Below are 12,853 nucleotides of genomic sequence, written 5' to 3' on the forward strand. Positions count from 1 at the left end.
GCCCATCTCTTTCTTCGTTTTCATGACTAATTTTGAGTTTACTGCATACGTGTAAATGACTTTGGGCCAGTGAGCTTTTGATTTGTGCTAGGCAGCAGAACTAGAAAGCACCACGAATGGGGCTTTGTCAGGCGGTGGCAGGAAATGCAGACGGAAGGACCAGTCTCCTTCCTGAACTGTCCCTGGCAGCTAGGCTAGGTGGCCACCCTACCCGATGTTGGTGTTCACTATTTCACAGGATTGTTAGCAAAGAAAGCTGTGAATGCCGGCCTGCACGTGAAGCCTTACATCAAAACTAGCCTGTCTCCTGGAAGCGGTGTGGTCACCTACTACCTGAGAGAAAGTGGTGTCATGCCTTACCTGTCACAGCTTGGGTGAGGAAGAATTTTCTTTTACACATTGCTTTTGTTCTATTTTGTTCCACATGTATCTTACGGTGTCACCTTGTAACACACATCAGCCTATCTGATGGTATCTAATTAGTCTTGTCAAATGGTGAGTAGACTTCAGCCCTTACACTCCAACAGAGTAGGGCCCTCGTGTGGACACTTGTGCTGGTTGTTCATCATACAAGGGTGCCTATAAGGGCAAAGCAGGACTGAAATCAAGCCTGTGGCTTTGCTATGACACTGCATCCTTCTAGAGGAGAGGCTGCCATTTCTCAATTGACAGAGGTATGCTGTGGGCTAACATTGGCTCTGCACCTGAGAGACTGCCCTTAGGTATGAAAATACTTACCAGGACTAAAAATGTTTTAATTCCTTGGTGTAAACTAGTCATTTGTTACCAAATACAATTCCTCCAGTTTGCCCACTGTTCCTAATTTGGATGAGAAAGATTTTATCCATGCGTCTCATTAAAGTCAAAGTCCTTGGGATTATACAAAGTAGTAAATACAGAAATTAAATGGCATATGTGATTTCAACTTTTAAAAAATCTAGATCATTCTCTCATGGTTCATGGTTTTGAACCCCATGTCAGGGTCTGTGCTGACAGCTCAGAGCCTGGAGCCTGCTTCGGATTCTGTGTCTCCCTGTCTCTCTCTGCCCCTCCCCCACTCATGCTCTGTCTCTCTCTCTCTCTCAAAAATAAATGAACATTTTTTTAAAAAAAGTCTAGATCATTCAGTTGAACTCCTTTTTACAATTTACTCGAAAAAGAATTTATTTTATTTTAGTTTTATTTATTTGAGAGAGAGAGAAAGAGCAAGCAGGGGGCAGGGGGAGAGAGAGCAACAAGGAATCCCGAGGAAGCTCTGTTATGTCAGCACAGAGCCTAACATGGGGCATGATGCCATAAACTGTGAGATCGTGTGACCTGAGCTGAAATCAAGACTCAGATGCTCGACCAACTGAGCCCCCCAGGAGCCCCTCAAAAAAGACTTTAATTCAATGATCTCGAATGGATGAATAGTATATTAAAACGCTCTACCTGGTTGGTCAGTCGCATGTTGACTCTTAATCTTGGGGTCATGTTCTAGCCCCGTGTTGGGGGTTAGATTGTACTTAAGATTAAAACAAAAACAAAAACACCTTTAAAATGCTCCTGAGAATGAAAGCTTTCTAGAAACAGTGCTAAACTTACACCATGTGCTGCTGTTCTCCTTAAATCAGTAGTCTCTAGACCTGTCATCGGCAGAGAGGCTCGCTGAGCATCATTGTGCACCCGTGCTTCTCTCCCGGCATCTAGGTTTGATGTGGTCGGCTACGGTTGCATGACCTGCATTGGCAACAGTGGGCCCTTACCCGAAGCTGTGGTAGAAGCCATCACCCAGGTAAGTGCAGAGGAGCCTGTGGGGCTTCAGAGCTGTTGTCTCCTTTCATAAGATGTGCGACCAAAATGCCGGTCATCTCAGGAAGGTCCGGGGAAGCAGGGAATGGATGCCATTGCACGTATGGTCTTCGGGGGCAAGCCAGCCTTACCAGCTGTCTACCTTGTGCGGCACATTCCTCAGCCGTAAATTGGAGATGATAATAGTACGTGCTGCGAGCACGGAGGTGATAATGGACGTGCTGGACTTTGAGTGGTGCCGGCACACAAGTGCCCGGTCAGTGCTGGTGTTGACTGCAGGCAGCTCCAGAACTGTGTGTTCCTGGTAATCTGAAAACTGGCTCGGAGTCAGGGCTGCATGCAAACAAATCAACACTAAGTTGCATTAGTTTGATTTTTGTTCTGTAAATTCTGTAGCTTTAGGAAACACTATTTGGTTTGCTTTGCAAACATAGGTCAGTGTGGCTTCCTTGAGCTTTCAACTGTTAACAGATTTTCCCTCCTGTTCTCAGGCCCCAGGCGGCAAAGTAACCAGGATGCTGCCTTCTGACTGACCTGGGATTTTCTCATGACCAGAAATCATGTCTCTCTGTGTCTTTTGACCCAGAGTGTCTCCCCAGGGACAGCCACGCGTGTTCTTTTCCCCGCACCCAGAGGACCAAGTGAAAGAAGGGTTTAAGGAGCCTCCTCCATTGATGGGAAACTTTAGCAGGTGGTCTGAGACAAAAAGCCCAGGCAACCTCTTCTCTGCGTGAACTGATTTTTCTCTTGCCGGACACAGGGAGACCTTGTAGCTGTTGGAGTACTATCTGGGAACCGGAATTTTGAAGGTCGAGTCCACCCCAATACCCGGGCCAACTACTTAGCCTCTCCGCCCTTAGTGATAGCATATGCAATTGCTGGGACCATCAGGATCAACTTTGAGAAAGAGCCACTGGGTAAGATTCCATTTGTGTGATTACACTTGTTTGTTTGATTTTTTTCCCAGTGAATTTGAAAATCTTATTGGAGGAAAGTAACTGCTTTCATTAATAAATAATGAGGCAAAGAACTAACAAAGATGAGAAGGAGTCTTTTCTTTATTCCCTCACACACAGGGAAGACCTACCTGAAATACACAAGAATTAACTGAAGGACAGAGATAACAAAAGGAAAGAACTAAGGGGCACCTGGGTGGCTCAGTCGGTTAAGCAGCCAACTTTTGATTTTGGCTCAGGTCAAGATCTCAGGTTCATGAGTTACACACGGGCTCCGTGCTAACACTGCAGAGCCTGCTTAGGATTTTCTCTCTCTCCGTCTCTCTCTCTCTGCCCATCTTCTGCTCATTCACTCTCTCTCTCTGTCTACCTCTCAAAATAAATAGATAAATAAAACTTTAAAAAAAATGGGGGGCTCCTGGGTGACTCAGTCAGTTGAGCATCCGACTTCGGCTCAAGTCATGATCTCGCAATTCGTGAAGTTAAGCCCCTGTCGGGCTCTGTGCTGACAGCTGGAAGCCTGGAGCCTGCTTCAGATTCGGTGTCTCCCTTTCTCTCTGCCCCTCCCCTGCTCGCACTCTGTCTCTCAAAAAACATAAATAAACATTAAAAAATAATTTAAAAAAATAAAAACAAAAATTTTAAAAGGAAAGAAATACAAAAAGGCATAGAGAGCATGCTATTCTGGCTTCTTCCCTAGTTCTTCTCTTTCTAGCTCCTGCTTTTATCTAACGATAGGCACTGTTTTAACATATACTCTGTGGAAACACATCTCACACAGTTCACCTTCCCCAAATTCGGACAAATGATGCTGTGTTTCCTTTCCTCTGGTGGTTTTGCTGTGCCTTCCCCAATCTGTTCTGAGTAGATTAAATAATGTGAAAACAGTGCCCCTTAAATTAACTTTTTGGAAATCAAAACTAGAGCTATAATTGATCCTCATTATATGGTAGATTTGATATTGCAGATTTGCTTATTCACCAAAATGTATTTTAACCCCCAAATCAATACTCACCTTGCCTCCAAGGTCATTTGCAGACACGCACAGAGGGGTGACAGCTTTGAGTCATTCAACGAGCGTGTCCTCAGCTGCATCCAAACTAGGCAGGGTTCCACCTTCTTGTTTGAGCACTCCTGCTGTCAGCAAGTATCCTGTTCATGCTCTGTGTAGTGCCATGTTTTCCCACATTTTTGTGGTTTTGGCGATTGCACTTTTAAAAATAGTCCCCAAGCATAGTGCCGAAGTGCTGTCTAGTATACGTAAGCCGGAGAAGGCTGGGGTGTGCCTCGTGGGAGGTAGACTTAGTTCAGGCAAGAGTTATGGTGTTGCTGGCTGTGACTTCAGTGTTAACGCATCAACAAAATATATTAGATAGGGTGTCTTTAAGCAGAAGCACACGTAAAGCAAGATTATGAATTGATCGGTTGCCGAAAACGTTAGGCTCGAGGCCCTCAGGGGCCTAACCCGCATCCCCTGGGGGCAGCGACTGAGTCTTCACTACTCAGTGTTTGCATGGATTTTACAGAATATTGCTACCACGGAGAACGGGATTTGACTGTATGTGATAATGAAAAGGGGGTATTAAATTCAGTTTTTCTCTAATAAACTTTTTTTCCCCCAGGGGTAAATGCAAAGGGACAACAGGTATTTCTGAAAGACATCTGGCCAACCAGAGACGAGATCCAGGCGGTGGAGCGTCAGTACGTAATCCCTGGGATGTTTAAGGAGGTCTACCAGAAAATAGAGGTGAGGCCCCCCCCCCCACCCTGCCCCTACATGTTTAGGGAAAAGCCGTTCCTTTGTGGCCTCTCTGCAGACCTTGAGGCTGATGGGGTGGAAGCTATGGAGAGTAACATTTACTTCTAAAGATAACCAGGGAAGTGGTTCTCAGTCGTTTCTCCTGAGACTCACGTTTTTACAAAACTGCACACTCCCCAGATGTTCCCAGATTTGCTCAAGGTCCCAGATTTGGCAGTAGCTTCGGGAAGAAAGGCCTTAGGTTGTGTGTAATTCCTAGCCAGCTTGCCCTAACCCACCCCCTCCTCAGACACCCTGGGTATTGTGTCAAGTGTGGTTGAGGATCCGTGATGTCTACTAGAGTATGTCACTGAGGTAGAGGTGTAATGCACCCTCAGAATTATTTGGATGCTTAAAAAAATTTTTTAAACCCATTCAGTAAAAAGCCCCAAACTATCAAACTACTGAAATAAATAAAACTTTTTGTGCAGTTTACAAACAGGGAGAAAATGTGTGGGGCTCAGTATCGTTTTCGGAGACCCTTGGATGTTATTCTTTCTCTGCTTTCTGTGGTTGGGTGCCTTAGGGAGTGCTGACTGGGGCTTGGGTTTGAAATAACAGAGCAGACTGTCTGGGGAGAAGGGTCAAATGGAGGGTCATATTCATGCACCGTGCCCTCCCACGAGTTGCACATTGGGAAGTGGTTATGAGCAAGTTTGTTGGGCGTTGGGTTGAATGCATTTCTCCAAAGGCTGAGGTAATGACCCTGTGGAGACATTCAAGTTGATTTTAATGCATAGCATCTGTCATTTGCTATCCAGTGTCCATGTGACCTGGATGTCCACTTCCCCGAATTTTCAGAGAGTAAATAATTTCCCCTTTGGTACAATCTGAATTATTGCTTCCTAAGTTAATACTTTGTGTATGGATTAGTTTTCTGTTGCTGCCCAACAATTTATCCTAAAACTTAGTGGGTTAAAACAGCATTTATTATCTTACAGTTTCTGTGGATCAGAAATCCAAGTGTGGCTTAGCCAGGTGCCTCTGCCTTCACAAGGCTCCAGCCAAGGTGTCATCTGGGGCTGCAGCTCATCTGAAGGCTCAGCTGGGGGAAGACCCCCTTCTAAGGCCACTCACATGGTTGTGGGAGGATAATGTGCCTCACAGGCTGTTGGGCTGAGGGCCTCAGTTCGCTGCCTACAGTTAGCTGGAGGCCCCCCTCATTGCCTTGCTGGTGGGTCTCTTCACAGCTCACAGCATGGTACTGACTTCCATCAGAGCAAGCAAGAAAGGGAGAGAGAGATAGAAGGCCGAGTCTCTTTATAACCCAATCTTGGAAATTAGTCACTAGGTTCAGCCCACACTCAGCAGGAGGGGATGGCTTAAGGGTGTGAATGCCAGAAAGGTGGGGGCAGGTCCTTGGAGCCATCTTAGGGGCTTCCTGTCACAGTGCATATGTATTTTTAAGTTATTTGCCATGGCATTGTCTTAGTATAAAGGAACTCTTTTGTATGGCTGGAATAAGAACTGTTTTGGGGTTTGTTGTATCGAAGTGGAGTTGACACACAATTACATTAGTTTCAGGCCCCGTACATCTCATTGCTCACCACAAGTGTAGCCATCCTGCATCCCCGTTGACCCCTGTTACGATACCACTGACTATGTTCCCCGTGCTGTGCCTTTCATCCCCATGGCTCATGCATTCCATGACTGGGAGCCTATACCCCCCAACCCCTTTCACCCCTTTCTGCCCATCCTTTCACCTCCCCTCCCCTCCGGCAACCATCAGTTACTTCTCTGTGTTTATCAGTCTGTTTCTGCTTTTTCTGTTGCTTTGTTCATTTGATTTGTTTTTTAGGTGCCACATACAAGTGAAACCATGGTATTTATCTTTCTCTGATGTATTTCACTTGGTGTACTCAGAGGGTGTTATGCTAAGGATGGTTTTTATTATACTCTTAGAACATACATTTTTTGCTTACATGTTAAATATTCCTTAGAATGGAATGTGATTCGATTTGCTTTTCTTTCTTCTATCTTTTTTTATTTTTTTAAAGACTGTGAATGAAAGCTGGAATGCCTTAGCAGCCCCCTCGGATAAGCTATATTGCTGGAATCCCAAATCAACATACATTAAGTCACCACCGTTCTTTGAAAACCTGGTATGGCTTTTTTTTTTTAATGTTTAACAAAATCAGTTTTCCCAATGGTTTCTTTCCTTATAAAGTCGACTTTATTACCCTGTGCCCTTGCTTTGTCCACCCATTCCATTGAAACCTGTACAAAGCCTAATGGATGATGCTGGGGAGAATCTTGAGAAGCTGGGATATTTGGCTCTAGTGAGCCTACAGCTTCTGTGTCTGGGGCTTCTGTGTGGCTGTTAGAGACACCTTGGGGCCCCAGTGCCACCTGGACGTAGACTCAGAAAAGTCTGCGGAACTGACTGTTCCGGGAAGACATCCCCAGGCCTGTTCTATTTAAACCTTATACTCAGAAATCAAGGGAGATCTTCTCGACAACTGATGAACCAGGAGCCCATGACCCCCTGGGTGGGGAGAGGGTGGGAGGAGAAGTCAGGATTCTCGTGTCCTTAGCTTCTGAGCTCCGTGGATGTGGACACAAAGAATGCCACCTATGGCTGCATCCCTATTGGTTTTGACAGAATAGTGCCCAACTTTGCCTCCCTTCAAGGGTGCGATGTGAGTGTTCTGAGTAAATTCACCTTACTTTTCTAAGTACCCCTGACAAAACCAAAAACACTAGAATTTTCTGTGTATCACTATAGGTCTGGCATCTAGTTCAGGTCCACAGACCATTGTTGTGACCGTTGAGACTCCCTTGGTGACTTGCTAGAGCAAACCTGGGCCAACACTGACTTGCTGTATGCTTTGCTAGACTTCAGATATCCAGCCGCCTAAGTCTATAGTGGATGCGTATGTGCTGTTAAATTTGGGGGATTCGGTAACAACTGACCACATTTCTCCGGCTGGAAATATTGCAAGAAACAGCCCTGCTGCTCGCTACTTAACTAACAGAGGGTAAGTGTGAGTGAGGGAAAAAAAAGACTAAAAGACAGAAATGGAATGAATGAAGCCAGTATTTCTCTTTTGAATCAGAGTCTGGTTTTTCACTGAACCCTGAGGCTTGAAAAACAGTTGCCCTTTCTGTTTGCTGCTTCCAAGCTTCCTTGGGAGATTCCATCAGCAAGGGAGGGGACCTTCCTTCTAATGTCCCCATGAGACCCAGCTGTCGTTCCCGCCCCAGCTTGGCTGCCGTGAGGGTATGGGCTCTGCTCTCCGCCTGCGTCACACTCGGCAGGGATGTCACCTGAGGTGCGTAGCCAGGTCCTGGTTGAGAGGAGGAATTTCTGAGAACAGTGGCTGACACATCCATTTGCCGATCCTTCAGTCTAGACTGATTTTAACAGCTATTGTACCAGTATTATCTCTTGTCCCCTAATACACCGATAGTAATTGGAGTCGTTCCCAGATCTGACTTTCCATGAGAATCATCTGGGGAGATAAAAATTCCGGTTCCTCTCTGCACCTCCTGAATCAGCTTCTTCAGGGTTGAAGCCCAGAGCTGATCGGAAGAACAAAATCCAGGTCCTTCTTCTTCCTTCCCTTTCCTTGCCCTTCCCTTTGCTTTCTTTTCCCTTTCTCTTTCCTTTCTTTCTTTTCCCTGTCTCTTTCCTTCTTCTTCCCTTCCCCTCCCTTCCCCTTCCCCTTATCTTCCTCTTCCCCTTCATTTCCTTTCTCTTTCCTTCCCCCTCCTTTTCCCTTCCCTTTTTCTTCCCTTTCCCTTCCGTTTCCCTTCCTTCTTGTGTTTTGTTTTGTCAGTGGGAGAGGAAAACTGCCTTGCCCTCACTGCACTTGCCTGGTAGCTGACCTGTTTTCTTCATACATCCCCCTCCTACTGTGCTCCACTCAGTCTCTGCCTTCTCCTAGTGCATCCTATGGGACAGTCATGTGCAGAGCAAGACTATTCCATGTTCCCCAGAAATGTGAGTGTTGAAGGTCTAAGAAGATAGCCCACCTCTAGAGGAGGTGATATACAGGAGTCTATGTCAAGATTTTTTTTTTAATGTGGGGCAACTACTGTAGTAAATGCACAGGAACTTTCTATACACAGACGCATATGGTAAGGTTTTAAAAGGATATGATTGTACTTTGAATGGGAGACAAGCGTCCATCAGCAAGCAGAGACAGGCAGGTGATATTCAAGAGGTGTCAGCGAATCCCTGCCCTTCCCCCTCATCCGTGCAGCTCAGTCTACACTGGCGATTGCCTTGTTTATCAAATGTTCCAGGCAAAGCCAAACGCCTTTCTGCCTGATGGTTTGAGCTGGCTGGTTTTTCCTCTTGGATCCTCTTCCCTCAAATAATCTGCCCGGTTAACTCCATTGCCAATTCAAGTCTTCCTCCATGAGGTTACCCTGCCCATACTCTTGTTCTCTTTGCTTTGATCTACTTTTTTTTTTCCCTCCGTTATTAACCACATTCTAGTAGCGCTAATAGACAGTGCTCTTTTTTTTATTATTATTTCTTTGTCTCCACCTTTTAGAATGTAAGCCCTGCAAAGGCACAGATCTTAATCTGTTTGGTTCATCAGTGTACCTTAGGCCCTTTGAATAGTCCTTGGCTCATAACTGGTGGTCAGTAAATGTTGAGTGAATGAATGAATGGGAGAAAAGAATTCAACAGCAAACAGAGAAACAGAGATTGAAGCTGAATACAGAAACTAAGGAAACAAGCCGTGACCAATACTTTTTTTGATTGGTGATTGTTGACAATCTTTTGAGAATGGGAATCATAGGGAAATGAATGAAGGGAAATACAGTACATTCCCAGAAAAATGCACATATCCCCAGCATTCCAGATACAATTTCAGGAGTTTGTAGATATGCTCACCTACTCCTAAAGCCCATTCACACCTTCTCTCCATCTTCAAATTACATCTCATCATGAGATCAGATCACCACTCAGACACACTTCCTAGCATTTTCAGAAACAGCCAGGGAGCTGATCGCTGTGTTAATTATCAGCTGTTGGCCCTGCCTTCACAAAGTGTCCTTTCACTGGGGCCCACAGACAGGATTTTTCTTTGATTTCAGGACAAGGAATAGCTGTTCTGCCTCTTCAGCATTGCTCTGATTTTTATCTTATGAAAATCGTAAACCATGTTGCCAGTCGTGTGTCTGCCCAGCACAGAGTTCGTGAGAAGTAGATCTCCTTCCTGTTAGTTTACAGAATGTACCTTGTGTTTCCCTCATTCTTGGCTCCACCTGACTGGCCTATACTAATTATTCTTTTTGTTTTCTTTTTCTTACCTATTTTTAATGTTTTATCTTTTGTGAAGTTCCCTAGGCTACCCTAATGAATAAATAAAATAAATACTCAATAGAGTTCCTCCTGGTTTTTTACCCAGATTTATAAGACTACAAGTTAACCTGAAGAGAATGTTGATTTCTGCCTTTCAGTGCCCCACTTCTGACATCTGCCTCTACTGTCCTCAGCAGATGTTAGGAATAGCTTTCCTGCCTTGAAGAGCAAGGCTTATTAGATTAGAGAGCTATCTAGGTCTATGGTTTTTCTCTTGTCTTGATGTAAGTTAAGTTTCACCTTTGTTCCGTTCACTAAGCCAGCTCCTCTCCCGCTTGCATTATTAGCTTGACTCCACGAGAATTCAACTCCTACGGCTCCCGCCGAGGTAACGATGCCATCATGGCACGGGGGACATTTGCCAACATTCGCTTATTAAACAAATTTCTGAACAAGCAGGCACCACAGACTATACATCTGCCTTCTGGAGAAATTGTAAGTATTGTGTCTTCTGCTTGGTTGAGAGGCCGGCATTTGTCAGGCTCTGACTGAAATTTCATCAGTTCAGGTATTTGAGGAGGGAAATTCCAGGTTAAGGTCTCCAGAGGCTCTTTATCAACAAGCACTGTTGTATGATTTTATTAGCATTTAATTTCAGTCACCACACCACTAGAAAAAAAAGAGGGCCCGTGGAGGCCTGCTAGGGTCCTAATGGGAGCCATTTGGAGTTGGCCCTGTTACAGCGGGACTTGTTGAGCCACAGATGGGAGGCATGTGAGAGGTGGAGAAAGTCTACATTTTGAATCGGACATACCAGCTGTGGAGCGTTCATTCAGCAAGTTATTTTCCTCTCTGAGCCTCATTTTTCTGACCTGCAAAGTAGAATGATACCTGCCTTGTCCGGCTCTGAGGCTTACACTTAAATGGAATGACACATATAACGTGGCAGATACTCTCTGACACATGCCGTCCGTCCTCGACATCCAGCGGATACTGCAAAGCTGCTTGAACACTGTTTAAGTTACTTGAGAAATAGCCCTCCCGACTTACTTAACAATAATAGTAGCTAGTATTTATATGGAACTTACTACATCCAGGTACTGTTCTGAGCTCTTTGTATATATTGATCTATTAATCCTCATAACAACCCTCTGAGGTAGGTACCATGATTGTCCGTGTTTTAAGATCCCAAAAATGGATATTAAAACCTAGAGAGTCTGGCTCCGAAGTCGGTGTGGTCTACCGCCACCCATATGCCTCACTTGTAACAGATGATATTTTAGTAAAGCAGACTCTTCGCAAATAATCACTAGTCACCAGTACCCAACACAAAGTCAGTGCCCAGTAGATACTTGTTTAGTGAAGAGCAGGGACGATAAACTATTCAATGAAAAAAATACAATTAAATGGTCGAATGCCCAAGAGACCAAGGGGAAAAGGCGTGCAGTTATAGACACTGGGAGGCCTCCGGTATACGGCCGTCACAGTGAACCCCTCTTATTTTTACAAGTCCTGCCATGGCATAGAACTTCTGGTCAGATGTTCAGTGCCTCATCTGAAATAAGGAGACCGAGATGAACCGACATTTGAGCCAAGCCTTGAGCCTGAAAGATAGACGTACACAAAGAACAGGGTGTGGGGAGGGAAAGAAGATAACAGAGATAATGCAGGGAGCAGAAGAAAACTGCAAGAAAAATACGGTCTTCTCAGAGTGCTGAAATGATTTTCTGTTGGTGGTATAAGGTAATCAGAGGACAAAAAGGACTTTTCATTTAAAAAAAATAATAATAAATATGGGCTCTTTTAATAATTAAAAAAAAAAAGCCCCCAAAAAATTTCACAGGAAAAGTTGGTTAGTTGAGAGAATCTCTCAGAATACAGAACAGAAAAACAAAGGAAAAATTAGACAGAAAATATAAGAAAATTCAAGACGGAGATGAGGAGGCTCGGCGTCTGACTAAACAGAGAGGCTGAAAAGAGAAGAGAGGAAATTATTCAAGAAGTGACACAAGGAAAATTCCCCAACTGCAAGATCCGACTCCAGATTACACCCACTGAATGCCCACATGATTACGGGAGAACAGCTCCAAGTCACCTCATTGTGAAGTTAAGTGCAGCAGAGATAAGAAGAAGATCTACAAACTTCAAAATCGAGAAAAACAGCTTATGTGTAATGTTCTGGGGATCAGAAGTGCTCAGAGTACCCCAGGATTCCATGTCCTATGTTAAAATAATAACATATTCAGATTCAAAAACTTTAAAAATACTCCTCTATCCCTGTCTCAGGAAATGACTTGGTGAATGCTTTTTACCGAGATGAGGGAATAAGCCAAAAAGGGAAGATATAGGATCCAGGAAAAGAAAATGCAAGGGATCCCCAGGACGTTGGTGAAGGAAGATTCTTCCATAACATCAGTGCACCACATCTAGAGAAGAATCCGTCTGAATTGGAATAGGACTGAAGCTCGAGGAGTTATCCCTCCATGGAAAGGATGTTTTCATTTTTATTTTTTAAAATGTTTATTTCTTTATTTTGAGAGAAGAGAGTATGTATGTGTGAGCGCACACACGCAAGCAGGGGAGGGGCAGAGAGAGGAGGAGAGAGAATTCCCGAGCAGGCTCCACACTGTTAGCACAAGGCTAACAGCGGGGCTTGATCCCATGAACTGTGAGATCATGACCTGAGCCAAAACCAAAAGTCGATGCTTAACCAACTGAGCCATCCACAAATCTCATGGTTGGTGAGTTTGAGCCCCACATCAGGTCAGCCTGCTGTCCTCTCTCTGTCCCTCCCCTGTTTGCTGTCTCTCTCAAAAATAAAAAATAAACATTTAAAAAATAAAAATAAAAACAAATGACATACTTCCTGATAAGATTTGTACTTTAGGCAGAGTGTTTGGGGATTCATTGATGGGTAGGGACACAGAAACAGATGAGTGTGTGTGCACACACATACACACACACGCACACAAATTAATACCAGTGGGGATTTTTTTTAACTGCCAAGAAAAGGAAATCATAGTATATTACATGACTCAGCTATAAATA

General features: G+C 44.4%; 1 protein-coding gene across 2 annotated transcripts in view; it reads left to right on the forward strand.

The window, feature by feature from the left end:
* ACO1 (aconitase 1) overlaps window positions 1-12,853 on the forward strand; it is a 64,242-nt gene that overhangs the window by 45,418 nt on the left and 5,971 nt on the right. For both annotated transcript variants that reach the window (XM_006939201.4, XM_045043464.1), the window contains exons 12-18: window positions 239-374; window positions 1,690-1,774; window positions 2,552-2,708; window positions 4,370-4,494; window positions 6,543-6,647; window positions 7,381-7,523; window positions 10,153-10,300. In XM_006939201.4, the coding sequence (XP_006939263.1) occupies window positions 239-374; window positions 1,690-1,774; window positions 2,552-2,708; window positions 4,370-4,494; window positions 6,543-6,647; window positions 7,381-7,523; window positions 10,153-10,300 (899 nt within the window). The remainder of the gene's footprint in view (window positions 1-238; window positions 375-1,689; window positions 1,775-2,551; window positions 2,709-4,369; window positions 4,495-6,542; window positions 6,648-7,380; window positions 7,524-10,152; window positions 10,301-12,853) is intronic.

This window comes from Felis catus, chromosome D4, assembly GCF_018350175.1.
Source record: "Felis catus isolate Fca126 chromosome D4, F.catus_Fca126_mat1.0, whole genome shotgun sequence".
In the NCBI taxonomy this organism is placed as follows: domain Eukaryota; kingdom Metazoa; phylum Chordata; class Mammalia; order Carnivora; family Felidae; genus Felis; species Felis catus.